This window comes from Cryptotermes secundus, unplaced genomic scaffold (assembly GCF_002891405.2).
Source record: "Cryptotermes secundus unplaced genomic scaffold, Csec_1.0 scaffold813, whole genome shotgun sequence".
NCBI lineage: Eukaryota > Metazoa > Arthropoda > Insecta > Blattodea > Kalotermitidae > Cryptotermes > Cryptotermes secundus.
Window position 1 is genome coordinate 1,660,567 of NW_019735471.1, and position 18,906 is coordinate 1,679,472.

At 36.0% G+C, this 18,906-nt stretch overlaps 2 protein-coding genes across 7 annotated transcripts in view; both read left to right on the top strand.

Moving 5' to 3' along the window:
• Positions 1 to 14,068, top strand: part of LOC111869413 (fructose-bisphosphate aldolase) — a 72,517-nt gene extending 58,449 nt beyond the window's left edge. For 4 of the 6 annotated variants that reach the window (XM_023860924.2, XM_023860929.2, XM_023860927.2 and 1 more), the window contains exons 5-9: positions 1,719 to 1,947; positions 5,310 to 5,431; positions 6,664 to 6,741; positions 8,540 to 8,678; positions 12,807 to 12,878. In XM_023860924.2, coding sequence (XP_023716692.1) covers positions 1,719 to 1,947; positions 5,310 to 5,431; positions 6,664 to 6,741; positions 8,540 to 8,635 — 525 coding nt within the window. In that variant the 3' untranslated portion in view covers positions 8,636 to 8,678; positions 12,807 to 12,878. Of the gene's footprint in view, positions 1 to 1,718; positions 1,948 to 5,309; positions 5,432 to 6,663; positions 6,742 to 8,539; positions 8,680 to 12,806 lie in introns of those variants that run through there. The other 2 variants (XM_023860925.2, XM_033753423.1) reach the window with 2 other exon arrangements.
• Positions 14,069 to 17,354: 3,286 nt separating this feature from the next.
• LOC111869427 (splicing factor ESS-2 homolog) overlaps positions 17,355 to 18,906 on the top strand; it is a 12,173-nt gene continuing 10,621 nt past the window's right edge. Inside the window, exons 1-2 of the mRNA XM_023860949.2 lie at positions 17,355 to 17,595; positions 17,688 to 17,844. Coding sequence (XP_023716717.1) covers positions 17,437 to 17,595; positions 17,688 to 17,844 — 316 coding nt within the window. The 5' untranslated portion in view covers positions 17,355 to 17,436. The remainder of the gene's footprint in view (positions 17,596 to 17,687; positions 17,845 to 18,906) is intronic.

The window sequence follows — 18,906 nt, forward strand, 5'->3', positions numbered from 1 at the left end:
AAGTGACCACCTTGTGAAAAATCATTTAGATATACAAGTAGATGGCCCAAGTTCTGTCACTTAATACTTGGGCCTGTTCATGCCAAAGATGTTAAGATAAAGTCAAATGATGTTTTGTTTGTACTACTAGTATTTATACGGTACGTTACATGGCTTCATGCTGAAAAATTCAAATATCATGATAGTACATGTCAACTGCACTTACAGATTGCTACGTTCAAGGACATACACTACACTATATCAGCACATCAGCGGCCTCCGTAGTCTAGGGGTAACGTTCCCACCTCATGACTCAAGGTACGCGGGTTCAAACCCGGCAGAGGTCGTGGAATTTTTAACGGTGGAAAAATTCGGGGAACAAGTCCTCCGGGAGGGACTTTAAGCCGTGGGTCCCGTGTCGTAGATTTACGGCACGTAAAAGAACCTCATGTCTCTAGGAGACCTCTGAGCTAAATCAGGCAAATTTCCCGCCCAAGTAGTTTCCAATGCCTCCGGTAGATGGGGGAGCTTAGGTACCACTGCCACAGGAGGGACGACCTCACTGACAGAAAGGGACTAACTATTAGATACCACTGCCAGTAGAAGGCCGAAACCTCGCTGGCAGAAGGGAATGATAGCAAGCACCAGTACCAGTAGGGTATGGAGACAGTAGAAATTCAAAGGGGGACGCACAGTAGATCAAACTGGTCGCGGTGCATGGGGTAACCCACCCCCTCAATACTGAATACTCAATATCAGCACATCAGTCCTTGCATTCAGACTCTTACATTCTGCTTATGTCACTCAGTCTTCAAGGACATGTATTACTCTTTCAGCACATCAACCCTTACCTGAGAACTGCATGGTGCACTATATTAATCAACCCCCGGCTATTCACTGAACAGAAATATGCTTAAAAGACTGCTCTGAATATTCAGATTAACTTACAACTTGAAGGTTTGTTTTGGCTCACATGAACCAAGACACGTTATATGCAAAATATGAAAATTTTCATTTCATCAGTAATCTGGCATACAACAGGTCCACAGTCTCTTCCAAAACAGTTCCTCCACTTAATGCGATCTAGAGCTTTCTCCTTCAAATAAAATATCTTCTGTCCCCAAGGTCATCCAGCATCTTCTTATGTCTTTTTCCTCATCTTCTGGTCGCATACGTGATATCTCTGTTTTTGGAAAGAGACTATCCAGGAAAAGTGATAATATGGTAGTTTTTCCATTTGCTATATGAAAATATAGCATAAGAATGTGAAGTGTCAAATTATATGTGCTCAAACTAGACGAAACTTTGTAAATATCTAATAACTCAGAAACAGCAGTGAATTGTACTGAGACAGGTGCTGTCACTTTGCATCTTTGTGAAATTCAGTTGGATCTGACTTGATTCACTCTCCATGTTTTTATGTTTTAACAACATTTGCTTTGCAATATTGATATTTTTAACCAATTTGTATCATCTGAGCATGAATGTTTACAGTCAGAATAGGTAGTGTATAGTCAGAAATAAAAAGTAAGAAAGCTTTTTAGCACAAGTTTTGTGTGACTGTAATTTTATACATTTGAAATCCTGATACTTAAATTAGCACATTTAGAACTCTAATGTCCTTTACATAGAGACAGCCGGTTCATCCAAAATTCTGTACCTTTTTCCAAAATCTGTCATATCTCAGAAGACCATAATGTTAAGATTTACGGCGACTGTCTTTTCTTAAATTTTTACAGGTCTTGCCCGATGGAGATCATGACCTGGATCGTGCACAGAAAGTCACAGAAACTGTTCTGGCTGCGGTTTACAAGGCCCTAAATGACCATCATGTATTCCTGGAAGGCACACTGTTAAAACCAAACATGGTGACTGCTGGCCAGTCATGTACCACGAAGTACACTCCCAATGACATAGCAGCTGCCACAGTGACGGCCCTGAACAGGACTGTCCCAGCTGCTGTGGCAGGTATTGTCAATTTGACACACAACCTTCATGGCATCAGTCTCTATTTCTTAGGCCTGTGTCCTTCTGGAGGGTATATATATATTTCTATTATTCCAACTGTCTCGCAAATGTATAATGAAATCTTAACAGTTATTTATTATTTCTTTTTACTGCATGTTTTTATCATCAGGTGAAAAAATAAAGAGATTATTGCAATACTGACTGATTTTTCATATTTTATATATAAGTATGAAAATATGCAAAGTAAGTTGGATTGGTCAGATCCAAACCAGTTGTTACATTAAGCCTATGTACATTATAAAGTCATAATTTCTATCCTATATAATAAAACTTCAGGAGCCGAGTTAGCATAGTTGGTATAGTGACTGGCTATGGGCTGGATAATAGAGGGATCAGAGTTCAAGCAATGGGTGGGTCAGGATTTTCACTTCTCCACGTCATCCAGACTGGCTCTAGGGCCCACCCACCCTCCTCTACAATGGGTACCGGGGGCTCTTTCCCTGGAGGTAAAGTGGCAGGTGCATGAAACTGACCACTCACCTCCAGTTAGTACTGAGGTCAAGAAAATGTGGATCTATACATCCACCCCCCCCATATGCCCTCATGGCATAGTGCTTAATTAGTTAAGCACAGGAACAGCTTTACCTTTTTATATAATATATAATAAAACTTTATATTGTCCACAGGCCTTATATAATAACTGGTTCAGATCCAACCAATCCAACTTATTTTATCTATTTTCATTCTTTTAGATGTTGTTATATTTTAACAGAATTTGGTCTTTTTGTTTTCGTATAAGTCTATTTGTGCTTTCACCTGATGATGACCACATGTGGTCAAAACATGTAGTGAGAAGAAATAATAAATAATTGTAAATTTTTATTAAATGCTTGTTAGGTGGTTGGTATTTTTGTGCTATCAGTGTGTATATATGTGAAACTCAAGCAGGTTAACTCAAGTCATAATGCTTGTAGCTTGTATTCACTAAATCTCAGCACTTAGACGCTTTAATCCTCTTCTCTACACACATTTGGTGGCAATGAATGAATAAATGAATGAATGTATAAGGGGTGGGCTTCTCTGCCCTTGCACCACAACCTACAGTGATCTATTATGCTTTTTGATGGCAGTGCTTTAATGTGAATTTTTGCCACAACCATGCACCAATAACAGAGANGATATGTCCTTCTGAAACATCTGTAGACTCCTGCTGAGCTACATGGCATTACAACCTAGAATATACTGCTCTACCAGACTATGTGGGGCTGCATCCCAGAAGATAGTAGTTTTATCCTGAAATTTCTTGAGGTTTTCATCAGTCCCTTCACCCAAATGCTGGAATAGCACATTGAATTAAGCCATAATATCTTCCTTCCACATTCTTTTCAGTTCATTATCCACTCTCACTCAAACATTTGACATTATAAATTTTAAAATACTGCAAAGATACATGTGAAACAGTAAATAGATGACTCCTATATGTGGTCCAGTTACCTAATCTGACACTGAATGCATATGTTTGCACAACAAAATGTTATTCGGTTCTCACTAAATCTCAGCACTTAGACGCTTTAATCCTCTTCTCTAAACACATTTGGTGGCAATGAATGAATAAATAAATGAATGTATAAAGGGTGGGCCTTCTCTGCCCTTGCACCACAACCTACAGTGATCTATTATGCTTTTTGATGGCAGTGCTTTAATGTGAATTTTTGCCACAACCATGCACCAATAACAGAGAAGAAAAAGAAGTGAGAAAGAAGAGACAAAAATTTGGAGATGTATTGGGATTTAGGTTCATACATCAGTCAGTATTAGGATTATGGCTGTGTTATTTGGCAGAAGATTCCTACAGAAATGTTGGTACTCTCTACTATACTACATGGCATCATATCCCACAAGACTGTAATCTTAACTTGAGCTGTACTACCAATTCTCTCTGGTTTCCCATAGACCAACATTACATCTGTGTTCCCTCTTTCCTTCATTCTCCTTTGTTGTATTCACCATTACTTGGTCTGTCCAATTAGTCCTTGGTATAACCAATGGTCATTTATTGAATGTACCACACTCATTCTGTGCAATCATAGGATACCTACAGTGTATATATCAATATACCCTTAAGTCCATAAAATCTCTGTTCAATATTTCTACTCTCAGTTTATAAGAAATGTGACTGATTGTACTGGTAATGTGCTTACTAGTGAGACGTGAAAGGGAGATATATATATTGTCACATGCAGAGGTGAATTATAGATGGATTCTGGATTGGATGATTGGATTTATTGCACCTTATACATTCACATCTCAGGACTAAATGCAATAACAGCACTATTGCTGGTGTACACACTTTACAGTTCACTGTTACACATACTAGGGTTCTCAATCTTCATTAGTCATATCCTGGCAATGGATTCATGACAGTCACTGTCACTTCAAATCGCACATGAAGTCTTCATTTCACAGCCTAATTTCTTTTTTGTCATTACTGTGCAACTGCCAATTCCAAAAACTCTACTCAATTCAATTCCTCTGCTCCCAAGATCATATCCTGGCAGGCTGGCATCCTGAAACTTGACTCTTCACTTTCAATTACTGTGCTGTATTGCTCTATGCTACTGAACACTTCTTTATAAACACACTGCATGGACCACGCAGAAAACCCAGCCTCTATCATTGACGAGGAGTGTTTACTGCACCATTGACTAGCAATAAACGTCCTATTGTTGCATATGTTGGCTCAACCAGGAACGTGTTTACCGAGTCGTTGCCTAGCAGTGGGTATACGTGTACACATCACAATATATTATTTTTTAAATAAAAGCTATAGCTGAAATATATCACAGATGAGAATTCAGTAGGTCAGACTTCAGCAAATAGTTCCTCTGAACATGGATTGGCAGAAGTTTTCAGAGCAAAGGTCGGCAGTCAGATTGGAAGCTACTCAGATATATGTAGACGGCCATAGCTCTATACAACATGTAATATTGCCATGTGTGACTACACTTGGGATTTTGATCAATAGTCGGATTTATTGAATGCTTACAGCTCGTAATTATAACATCACTAATCTACACAATCTACAAATTACCACTGCAAAAACTGATGTCTTCTCACACTGCTTTATCTTCATTAGTTGTGCAACTCAAGACACTAGACTGGTATGTAACTGCTGACTCCAGCCAACAACTTGAGATTCAAGACTTCTCCACCTGGCCCTCATTATATAACCTCAGCATAAACTGCATAAAAAACACTTCTTCCAACAATTCCTCTACTGTTGTGTATTTACTCGTTCCCTTTAAAGCACGTTTAATAAACTATTCTGGTTTTTAGCCACCTCAGTAAACCATATCTTTCAGGCATAACATTCTTGTCTGGTGGACAGTCTGAGGAGGAAGCATCTGTCAACTTAGATGCTATCAACAAGTACAAAGGCAAGAAACCGTGGCCTCTCACCTTCAGCTATGGACGTGCCTTGCAGGTAGGCCTCTTTGGAGGATTTTTGAAAGAGCAGCTGCTGTATGCTTACACTGGTAGGTTATACATATCATGATCACTTTTAAGGACATTACAGAGACAGACTACTAGAATATTTAGGTTCTATCTTAAGAGTTCTGTAACAAGATATTATTTGGAAGACTTGAGGCTTGCCTGGTATTATCAGCTATTCTGTGAACTAAGGTACTTTATATCTTGTAGGAGTAATGTTACTGAGAAAATGTCCTGTGTAAAGAATGTGAATTTCTTACCATTAGTGAATACCACAAGTACATTAAAATATAATCTAGTAAATTCATAGGGATGTAATAAAGTTGTGCCAGAGGGCAAACTGGGGTGTATGGCCAATTAGTGATGTATACCCTTGTATCATCATTCAAACATTACTATATTCTATTTTTAACATACTTCCAGCATTCATACAACATTGGGAAATTCAAACATACTGGGTTAATACTTTTCTCACTAGATGGCAGAGGGTATGTATGGAGTAACTACAATATTTAGGTTGAAATCACTAGGAAGACACAGGTTTCATTCCGTGTAAGTTCAAAAGAATCTCTTCATTTTATTTAGAAGGCAAACCCTCAAAACTTATGCAGTATAGAGAAAATGAATGCCTCTACCAGTTACTTTGCAGTAAATCTGTATTCAGTGAAGGAATTAGATTCCTAAATAACAGTGTGTTAGGTAAATCATCATTGGACAGACTTGATACCTCATGGGTTAATGATGCATGAAGTCCTCCATTAATACCTGGTTACATGGATACTTACACATTTCCAAATAATTGACCCTACCTATACTGTATGTAAAACAAGAACCATTTAAAGAAAATAAAACCACAGTAAACATAAGAACATAACAAAGATAACAATGTAATAAAAGGGAGATGTGAAAGATTGAGAGAGAGATGTTAGATTCAAGAGCACAACAAGTAGGCATATCATGATGTCATGAAGAGTACTAGAGCATGTTTGGCATACTTCATGTGTTCAGATGTTCCACATTCTGCAAATAATTCTTCACATTTGCTTTTTTGAATATTACCAAATCTGTGTTTGAAAGACACACCTGAGCAAGTGTTTACTGTACTATTATGTTGCTTTGTTTTGTATTTGAATTGAGAGGTGATGGAAGAAAATTATTTACAAAAGAAAAATGTGCTGCCTATTCTGTGCAGAATATGTTAATGTATGTGTATTATGTCTGCAGGCATCAGTTCTGCGAGCATGGGGAGGGAAGCCAGAGAACGTTAATGCTGCACAGAATGAGCTAATAAAGAGAGCCAAGGTTAGTGATATGCAGTCAACACTTTACCATAAATGTTTCCCTGTCCTTGTATATGTAACCCTTACAACCATGTTGAAGGTTAGTCTAACTTGACTGATGCACAACAGAAATGCTGGACTTACGTACATACTGACTGTATATATTTTTTGCAAAGCTATAGAACTGACACAGTTGCTTCAAAATGTATTTAAGTGAAATTATTTTCAGATATGCCTTATAAAGCTGTGTATTTTGGAAAAAAACCCAACATTTCAGAGGGCAGTATCACCTCTATCTTATCTTCATTTTGGCATAGTCACTATATGTTCAGTAAATCTAGCATGTGTCTTCAGTTAAGTTGACTATTTATTATTGAACTGCATTTGCATTTGAGCTTTATTTCTTAAAGTAGTGCCTACTTGCTAACTGGTATCTGGCAAAAGCTTCTGCTGCTATCATCATACAAAAATGTTAAACTTCTAAAGCAGTGTTACATCTTTGAATTGACCCCTTGACACGCTACTTTATTTTTCAACTCAAAATAATTTAAAAAAATTAATTCAGAGTTTTTAAAATAAATGCCTCATATCCGTCACTAAAGCTTGAGTGTACAGATACTCAGTATTTGCTGTCCAGTAAGAAATTTTGGACAGTGTTCATTGTCTGAGACATATCTTATATGATATACTGACAAATATTTATGCATATATTTATTATTATTTTGATATTAGTGGTGATGGTTGGGATTGATTCCAAGCATCTTCACTAATATCAAATATTTTGAATAGACCAGCATGTGTCAGACACTGTGTAAACAGTCAGCAGTCCATTTTATTCCTTTATTTTAATGAAATTTAAAATTAAGAGAGAAATATAAGAGTGAATTGCCTACATAGAACTTCTTAAAGCAGTCTGTGTAATATCACATAAATTTTTCAGAGATGAGGTACAAGAGAAATTAGTTCTTCTTTCAGAATACTTGCTTGTACACAGTTTTCTGCTTAGATTTTCTGTAGTTGCATTCAATTCAAAACTGAATTTTGATGTTGATGTTCCAAAATATATAATAAACTTCAATTATTAGATATGTAAAGAGCATTTAGATACAAGTTTATTAAGGATCCGTAGAAAAAGTGAAATCAAAAGATTGGACTGAGATATGATAGTATCTAAAATTTGCTTGCTGCAATGTTTTTTGCATGTTCACAATGAAAAGTTGCAAAAATGTGACTTCTGGCTTCAGCATGTCACTTCTGCCCATATGTAACAACTTTAGCACTGATGAATTTATTTTGATAAAATTTGGTACTGAGGAGTTTTGCTAATATTTGCCACCATACTCCAATTTTGTTTAAAATTGGGCTACAATAATGGTCACTTTACATGAAGGTCAAGACATGTGTCTGTCTTCATCTCAGTTGTAACTCACTAACATTTTTTTGAATCAAACATGGAGAAAAAAATAAACATGTTATACCCAGCACACTTTTTCCATGAGTCGTAGAGTTTTTGATGTAATTAAACAAAGAATGTACAAAAGTTGTTACATTATTCATACATTTCTTCTTGTTTTGCACTGTCCTTGAAAATAGCTGCTAGCTGCACTTAGAATTGCTGCCATAGACTGCTGAAGTACTGGAAACTGCAATAAATCTGAGTGTGAACACTCAAGAATGTATTCTGTTTCTTGTAGCAATCTTTATATATTACTTCTTTCAGCATGAAGTTGTACTAATCAGTTTCACTTCTTTTGAATAGCTTACCTGCACTTGTTTGCTGTATGTTGTTGAAAGCATGCTTGTTACTATGTATCTTGCAGGCTAATAGCTTGGCCTGTCAAGCCAAATATGTCACTGGATCTGTCAAGAATATTGCTTCAGCTGATTCCAACTATGTCAAAAATCACTCTTACTAGATCATCAGTAGATTGCTCCAGCTCTCCTCCTCTAGACCTCATGGTTTGTATATATTTTTAAGTGTGAACATGGTCCATGAATCACAGTTATATACCATTTGAGCCCTATCAAGTCATAAATACACAATTGTATGAGATGGGGCATTATTTCTTGTCATATGATGTTTGAAACTCATATGGCACAGGCAAGCAGGTCTCTGTATACATTAATGCTAATTTCTGCCCAGAGCCAGTGTTACAGCACAGACAAATCAAATGACACCTTTGGGTAGCATGATTTTAGAGGCAGTACATTTGATTAATCCCCCCCCCCTTTCTTTTAATGAAATGAAATTGAATGTCTTCAGCTTCTTTCTTGATATAGTGACCACTAATTGGAGATAATCTAAACATGTTATACAACAATGTAAATACAATTTACTTAAAAATTGCAACACGAATGATGGTTTCCATCATAGTGGCTAGGAATTTCATTTTATCCTGACAAAATCTTGATAAAGTTGATGCTGGAAAATGTATTTGCATGATAAATGCAATATCTTATATATAATCTTCATATTTGTATTCCATATGGTAATATCATTCCTGACTCGTATGCATTTGCTTATCCTGACTGCAGGGGTTTCAAAGGGATGAAACACTACTAGAAAGAAAGAAAGAAATGATTAAAATTTTGTTACTTCTTGGTAACAAAACCAATCAGAATTGCATAACTTCTGAGAAATCTGGTGAAACTGAGGTCAAACATTGATGTCAATAATACCAGAATAAGAAAAGAGCTGCCCCCTATTGAGGTATAAAAGATACTATTATGCATTAGGGGTGACCAGCTTAATTCCTGATGCACTATTTCTCACACTGCATTTATGGGGCTCAAAACAATTTAGTTTGACATAGTATAGTGAGAATATACACTTAATTGAAATTGTGTTTCTGCACTTCCTCATTAAATTGACAAACAATGGTTCACTTGATTATAAGAAAAGTCAGTGGAGTTCAGTGAAGTCAGGTCCTTCATCTCTTAGTGATAATTGTCATGCAAGCTCCAGTTATTTTAATTCCTGTAGATAATTCAGTTAAATTATATAATAGTGTTTATTCATAAATGCAGAAATACTGATCTTTGTAATTTTAATTTAAAAATAAATTGAAATTTTGGGCACTCTTTCTTAAGTTTTGGAAGTTATTCTGTCGCTTTTCTTAGTCCCTTGAGGCAAAAGTTTTGTTGTATACTAAAATGGAACATTGATACTTCCTTTCATTCCTACCAAATTCATTATTCACATTTGTCCATCCATTCTATCTGTATGTTCTATGCAGCTGATAAAATATTGTTAAAATAGCCAGGAATCAGTTCAAGAAGGAAGCCATGTATACTCACTGAGAAAAAAATAACTCTGGCCAGTTGAATGAGTAAACACATGAATCTGTTTTTGTTGTGACTGTCAAATGGTGCCTAGAATTCCATCATAAAAATGTAGTTTTACTTATTAATGCTTTCAGTTTCTAGTGTCATATATAGCATTAAATGATAGGACTATCAGTGAATATTGGTTTATGAAGGATATGGAAGGGAGTGATTATAGCCTAAGATGTTATTCTGGGATTTGCTTTAAGGAACTGGGGAAAATCACAAAGAGTCTGTCAGGATGATGGGTCTCTCTGGCTTTGAGACTGCCAAAGTACAAAGCACAAGGGCTAACCACTCAACTGTTGTGTGTGATATTAAGCACTGTTAACATGTTTGAACATACATACAGTGCTATTTGTGGCTGATATTACCCGGTTAGATTCATGGACCACCCATGGGATTACACAATTTTAAGTTACTGAAATATTGTATTGTGCTTTTTGTTTGTAAAAGGAAAAGCAGTGTGGTAAGTATATTTAATATGCTTCAGATAGGGAAGTTTCTTTCAGTATACAAATAAACCAAGTGCATAGATAAGATGAACACCAGACATTCAGGGAGAGCACTTTTGCAGTTCGATTAATAACAGGCTGGATTCATGTGTCTGTCAGGCTTTCCTTCTGTAATTCTTCTTCCAGTTTCATGTGTTTTGATGTAAGTAGATAATTGATAATTATTTGTGTTCACCTGTACAAAATTATCTGTGGTTTTGAAAGCATGGGTATCATACAAAAAATTTGTTTTGCTTTACTGCCTTAACTCCTGTTCATTTAAATTTTGTTGAATTTTTTGCATGGTATTTTATAGCATAGTCTGATGATAATTTTCCTTGCAGCTCTGAATAGCATAGGTTAATTTGTGTGATCACACATCTCTTCAGTCATATTCATTTTTAAATTTAATAGATCTAACATGCCTTAAATACTGGAAGAAAGTATCTTGCTGAAGTAAAAGATATGAACTTAATTGTTATGTCCATCTAAAGAAATGTGTAATGAAGCATATGAAATGGCACTGAACCCTCTGCCACATCTAATTCAGTAGGAAAAAACAAACTCTGTGGTTTTAGTTTACAAGCAAACTATACTGACCGAGTGACTGCCGCTTGTTGCCGTGGTTAATGCCAACTTTCACGGACAGAGGGTGTCATGTGGTAAGCGCAACAAATACCCACAGCCGTTAATTTCGGCTTTCTAGACCAGAGCCTCTATTTCCTTGAAATAGCTCCTCAATTGTCCTCATGAGGCTGAGTGGACCCCAGTAGAACAAAGTAAGATTGTCCCCTGTTACACATAACATGCTAAAGTATAGGACATACTTGTGTTTAAAGTAAATGGCAATTAGCTTAAAGATGCATTGAACTGAAAAGGTATAGTGTAGGGTTTTAATTAAATAATTTTGTTATTAGTCTTGAATTTTAATCTGTGCAATGACCAGCATGGTTTGCTCACAATTGTCATTTTAGGCATTCTTTACAAAGTATAAAGGAATGCCTTCCTGTCAGTCTGTATCAGTGCCTAAACCATTGCAGATATTTTATTTTAATTCAATATTGAAAACTTTCACTATGCTTATGATAAATTCCAAATTCAGTTAAAATTGAACAGAAATAATAGACACTTAAATAAAGGCTGAAGTGCATTTCTGTAGCCACCTCAGCTGTCTCACTCTACATATTTGCCAGAATGAAAAATGTTTCAGATGAAAGTTGTAGAGAAAAATAACACAGTTTATGCCAGAATACTTGTATTTCCATAATGGATTTTGAGATACTTAAGCGATCAGAATATTATGACTGACCTCATAATGTGAAAGTCATTGGTCTGATTTTGATAAAATTTTACATTGGAAGCCCTTGCACAAATTTATCATAGGTCATGTCTGGGGGTCACTCTATCAGTAATGCAGTATCAATTCCTAAAACATTGGACGTTTTCCTTTTAATTCAGTTCAGTATGGGAAACTTTCACTAAGAGCTGTCATGTCCACCTTACTTAAGGCCATAAATAGATTTTTCATGTATATCATAATCCATTAATCAGATGTTATTAATATACTATAAGGAAGCATAATAGGTCTACAAAGAACACAGATACAAATTTTATATGTTACATTATCTAGAACATTTTAAACTGGGATTGACCGCAATCCCACTTTCGAAAGTTTCCTGAAAAGAGATGAGACAGCCTCACATATCCTATGTGTCACTTGGTCTAATTCACAGATTGTAGGCTTTAAAATGTACAACTTCAAGGAAGTAATAACTCACATCTTCAGAATTTTTATTCAGTAGTGAAAACTGCTCTCTTGAATGCTGGTAGAGATTGTTGAAGTTCTTAATTCTTGGAAGTACCTCTGTGAAGCTGCCTCCAACCTTGGATTCATGAATGTAAATAAATTTGTATTTGATTTGTTTCATTCTGGTCCATCACACTAATAGTATGAAAAAGTTAAATAGTTCTGTCCGGTGTGACTGATTCAGATTTTCTTATTTCAATTATTCATGCCCTTACATGTATCAGTCTTCAGATCAGAATCTGTGTGGAATATATTAAGTACTGGCAATAAAAATGTTAAAAAGGTAATAAAAAGTGGATTGAGTCTGGGTTAAAAAATTTTAGTGACATGTTATGTGTAATAGGCCACATACCCAAATATTTGACGACAATGATGATGATGATGATGATGATGATGATAGTTGTTGTTATTAAAATTATTGAAAAGCATGCAGTATGTCTAAAAATGCTATCATGGTTTCAGGCTAATGGGTTGGCTGCCAAAGGTCAATACCAGGCAGGCAGTGTACTGGGCCAAGCCGCAGACCAGGGGCTCTTCATCAAAGATCACAACTATTAAGGTGTGGTCCACAGATTTAGTCTGATGACACAAACAATCCTCTCTAGCATCACCAGGAATTTACCAACCAAGAAAACATAAGCTGGCTTCAAACCTTTAATAAAAGTACCACATTATATTGTTAACTGCAGTATGTTTCAAAGAAGTGCAAGAATTATCAAGAGCAGCAAAGGGGCATAAATTTTATCAGTTTTAACACTAAACAAGACAGATAAAGAGTAAAAAAGTAAGTGAGTAAGATTTTAAATTTGTTTTAAATAAGCTGTATAACTGTGGTTTCCAAACTGTGGTTTTACTTAATTGTTGGCATATTTTTATTGCTCACAGTCTTCAGAACTGCTCAGATATGTTTCAGAATATTCAGAATTAATCAACTTGGAACAAATTAATCAGACTAACCAAGTCATCTCTCCTGGTTAAAATTTTAATTAAATTCTTCATATGTAAGATATTTTTATCTCAGGTTGTAGTGAACTTCCTGAGGAAAACTGAGACCTGTACCTCCCAAAGATTGCCACCAAGAAAGATTCAGGGAAGCAGTGTATTGTCAAAACCAAGAGGCCAAGTGTATGCAATATATGACAAACATTGTTTAATATATCAGTGATTGCATAGTTAAGCCACAGTTTAGGAAACTTGTATTCCAGAACTAAGAGAATTATAACATTCAAGGAAAACAGTTTTTTTTTCTTTTTTAGATTATTATAATTAAGTAATGAATTCAATGTTGAAATAAGTCCAGTTTTAGCTTAAATGTAGTCATTTGGTCTTAAACCAAATGATCCTACAATTTGTGATTTGCTGTTGTGATCAATTAAGATAAGAAAAAAAACATTAGTGAGACACATGTTGTAATTACTATAAAAACAAATGTAACTAGATTCCAGATCTGTAAGTCACTTTTTCCTTCTTGTTGTTTAACTGTTAAAAATGAAGAATGGGAAACAGAAATGCAGAATCTTAAAAAATTATTATGTGTATATGTATATATATTTCTTCATTTAGTGTTTTCTGTACGTACCCCCACTTAATGCTTAATCAAATACTGATAAAAATTAAGTGTATAAAATCAGATTATATCCATGTAAAGTCACCAATTGTAAACACTGTGTGGAGGAAGTAATAAAACCATCATTATCAACACCAGTAATGTGTACAAAGTGAGATCATTTGTTTTCTTTTCGTAAGTGTATGTCTCCTGCCTAATGTTAGGGATGCCTCAGTTTTGATTCTGAGTCTAGAGACCAGCTATCATGACTAATGTTTTTATCACTTTCTTCAGTTCCTCCAGGAAAATATGTGGATAGTACCTTAAAACAGCCCATGACCACTTCCTTCCAGGTCTGCTAAAATTCATCATTCACACAGTCATGTCACCATGCAATGTTTTATATTGATTAAATTTCAATCACCCTCTGATAGCTTTCTCTCCCATCATCAAAGTTTTTTTTTTCTAATTCTGAATTTAACTGCAGAGATTTTATATTCTGAGTGGTGATTATGATGATTCTGGGATGTGACACCATGCAGACTGGCAGAAGTTTACCAGTGTTTTGGAGGAATGTGCTGCCTCTGAATTTAGGGTAAAAGACCTAATCAATCAAACAAGCAGCCTTGTTTCTTGGCTTTTTGCCTGATTTTGTCATTCTGTATAGTACAGAAGCTACAGGTGAATTATCCATTATTACCTGTCAACCAGCTGTTTAAGGGGCTATGCTACAAGCCGGAAGGTCGCGGGTTCAAGTTTCGATGAGGTCATTGGCTTTTTTTCAATTGACCTAATCCTTCCAGCCGCACTACGGCCTTGGAGTCAACTCGGCCTCTAACAGAAATGAGTACCAGGAATTAATTAAATAATTTTCCTGTGGAGTAAAGCATGGCTGGCACGTAAGGCTGACAACCTTACCGCCATCTTTGTGCCGATTGTCTAGATAATGTGGGACCCTCAACGTCTCACAACCCTATGGGCCTTCATGGCCTGGTACATGATAGCTTTACTTTTTTTTACTTACAACCAGCTGTTACATTGTTCACTAACACATAGCAAGAGTGGTGCACAAATTTCTGCCTGCTACTGAACAGAAACTGTTATGATTGCTAATGGATAGAAAGAAGTGTTGTTCAAATATCATTTCCAGCATGCAGAAATATTGAAATTAAAAGAATTTTCAGATGAAATTTAAGACATGACTTCAGGTGCCAAAAGGAAATCTATAGAAAATATGAATAAAAATAATCACTACATTTTGTAATTAATAATCTGTGATCTCTGCAAGGTTAAGTGGAAACTAGTTTTTTGGAGGGGTCAGCGTTTTTTGTTGGTCATCCTAGCGTATTCAGGATAAAATTAATTTTTTTGTGGTATAGTTCCATCTTTCAATTTCTGGGGGAGGTGCTTGGCTTGCTAGAACCCCCTCATCCCTGCAATTACTAAGATCTAAGATGGTGTCGGTAGAAGCCGTAGAAGCAGTACTTGGTTTTGTTTATAGGTATTTGGATCAAGATCCTTGCATAAGTGAAGAAAATTGGTGTGGAATTTGTTCTAGAATCGAATTCATAAGGATGATGAGGTAAACAAGATGAAGGTGCAGACAAATAATGTAAGTTACACAAATGAGAAAATAGGTGAGAAAAAACAAAAAAGTAAAGTAATGGGAGGATCTGTCAGGGAAGTGAAGCATAGATTAAACTATGTATTGGAAATACAGGTTATTATAAAAGCTGGATCCACTGTAGGAAAATCTGTAAAAAAGACATGCTCGGATTTAAACACATTAACTAAGAGAGATGTTTGTTTAGCATGGGGAGGTACAAATGATGGGAGAAATGAGACCAACATTGGTATTCGTGTGCTGAATGAATTTGTAAAGTTCACATGAATATTCTAATGTTATGCAAAATGTTCCTCATTGACACATTGACATGATCTTGCACGTAAGTCATATATAAATTATGAAGTTAATTTTTTAATAGAAAACTAGGAAGACAGAAAGGTGCATAAAAATTTGTTAGTTATAACTGTGGACTTCAATAGGGATTTATGTACAAGTCACAGGTTTCACTTAAATGCTAAAGGGAAGGAGTAAACAGCATATAGAGTTACCTCAGAAATAAAGGATCGAGATTAGCTCTTTTTAAGGGGCCCAACTGAGTAGGTGTCTTACTTTCTCACCTGAAAATGGAAACAGATCCAGTTTCCGAAACATTGTGTCCTCTATTTCCTAGAATTCTGGAGGATGGAAAAAGTCCAAAAACCCAGTAATTCTGTGAATAAAGGACGTGTTCCACATAAATAAGTGTTTCTGATAGCCTTAAACTGGAAAGATGTGGAGAATAGGAATAGTTATCCAAGTGTAACTAAACAGCTTCTGGGTGGCCAGGAAGTCAAGGTGATTGATCATTAAAACAGCTCTATTACAAATGTATGGAAACAGTGAATGTGGTGACTATATAAAAAATGATGAGATCAATAATTTGAGTGTGGATAATCATGTGCAGAACTTCAGGAGAGTTACCTTACCTTATCAACTGGCTTTACAGCCCTTTGTGGGCCTTAGCCTCCTGCACCAACAGCCTCCAAGCATCTCTGTCCATCGCAGTGGATCTCGAGTCTTTAACTTTCAGTATCTTGCTAATTGTATTTACTAAGTAATTGATTGAATTGGATGAATTGAAGCTTATATATTTATTATTATCTGATATAAAAGAATCAGCTGTAGATAGGAAGTATTTCATTCATTCATTCATCAGTAATCTGTCAAGACGACAGGTCCACAGTCTCTTCCAAAACAGTTCCTCCACTTGATGCGATCTAGAGCTTTCCCTTCAAATGAAAATATCCTCTTCTGTCCCCAAGGTCGTCCAGCATCTTCTTACGTCTTCTTTCTTGTCTTCTGGTCACTTCTATCCGCCCCTCTATCTTTCCTTCAATAACTTCTTTTAGAAGGCAGTTGCCGCGTAAGATATGACCAATCCAATTAGCCTTCCGTTTTCATATTTCGTGCAGGATATTCCTCTGCTCACTGACTCTAAATAACACTTCTTCATTTCTCACATAATCGGTCCAACTGATCATTAAAAGCAATTGCAATTTTGTTCTGATTCATTATTACTTTAGTATCTACCATTATGGAATGAATAGCTTTATCCTCATTTATTATTTTCCAAGTACAGGTAAAAGTATTTATTGCTGTTCTAGCGAACAAAGCATGGGGGAGGAGCACTCAGAATAGTTGCTATGTTAGCATACCTTCTTACCGATTGTGCTGTCGGCCATTCTAAATTTAGTTAATGTATGATGCGTAGAGGTGGCAGCAGCATTGCACCACGTAGCCCACCAATTCCATGGGAGTTTCTCGGGTTCACGGGGCTGGTACCTGACATCTGCTGGAGTTTCGATGTATCAAACTTGTTGCGTCATGTTGCTAGGTAATCTGATTGGCTGTTGAACGGTTTCGTTACATGGTGGAAGGCTGTCATGGTGGTAGGTATATGTTGGTTCTTGTTGTTGACGAAATAACCATCAAAACCAGCCATGCTGCAAGAAGTTAATACTGTTCACAAGCACGGTGAAAAATCAGTTGCTGTAGAGAAAAGTACGTGTGAATTACAAGTGTTCAAGGAGCCTCTTTCACGGGTAGTAACACCGAAAATCAAAACGAAGAAGGTGCTGGATGAAGATTCTTACATTCAGGTAAAGAATATTGTATTCAGTAACAACCAGGTGCACCGTATGAAACTGAATAAATATATGTTATTTAAAGAGATATGTTCACCATGTTGCAGGAAATGGGTCGAATCATTCAAAGGGACTTCTTTCCGGACTTGGAAAAACTACGAGCACAGAATGCATATTTAGAGGCGGTAGAAAGAAATGATGTAGAAAAACTGAGAGAAATTTATGCGAAATATAGTTCTGGAAAACGCCCACCAACAGAGAGATGTAAGTAAAATTCACTAGGACGGTTGTATTTCGTTTTATGAAAATTTAATCTTGCCATGCACTGATGTGTTGAAGTCTGACATGTTGAAATGAGGTTAGGTGGAGATGCCGTCCCATACTTCTACAGTAATGCATAGCACTCGCAGTTTATTTTAAAAACAAGGAATTGTTATTTTGCAATATATGATTAATGTTGTAATATATCGAATTGTCATTTGGAGACACCATTGATATCTCTAGCATTGAGTCTAGTCATGTAACTGAATTTATCAGTTGGATTTACTTCTTTCCCTTCCTGGTGGCCTGTTCCCAGTCCTTTGTGTGAATGTGGGCTACTTAGTTCTGAGTCTTCACACACTGGCATATCACACTTCAAAGAAATTTATGCCAAGGGTTTTGTGTTTGTCAGTGACCTTTCACAATTGAGATTACTGAATAATTTCTAATTAATTAATTTCTGCACTTGGCCAAGTGCAGCTAAGATGGGAAAGTAGATATAACAGGTCAAAAGGCCACTTATGACTTTGCTAGTCTAATCTGTTTTGTGGGATTTCTTTAGTTAAAAATCATTATAGTAATTCAGAACACTACTTCAGTGTGTTCTTTACAAAGTGACAGTTCCTAGTGTTGCATTTGATTGCAGCTATAAATGGATTTGTTTACTAAAAGGACAAGAAGCTTAACTGACATTCTGCATTCCCATGGAACATGAGATAAAAATGTAGACAGTTCTCAAGTTAGTTCCCAGACAGTGTTAAAAAAATTGTTGTACGGCTTTTATGAATCCATCTGTCTCAAGAAAACCCATGAGTTCGAGACTAGAGGAATCTTTGTTAGTAACAGATATGTTTCAAAAATACTAGACGAGTTTACCGATTACAGGATGTGTATAAGGGCTATTCGTCATTCTGCAGATTGTCTAATGCAGCCTACATGACATTTACAGATTCCATATGTTTTATATATATATATATATATATATACATACATATATATAGGAATTATGTCACCGTCAACACAGTATGTCGGTATATAATACGACACGTTGCACAGATAAGGATC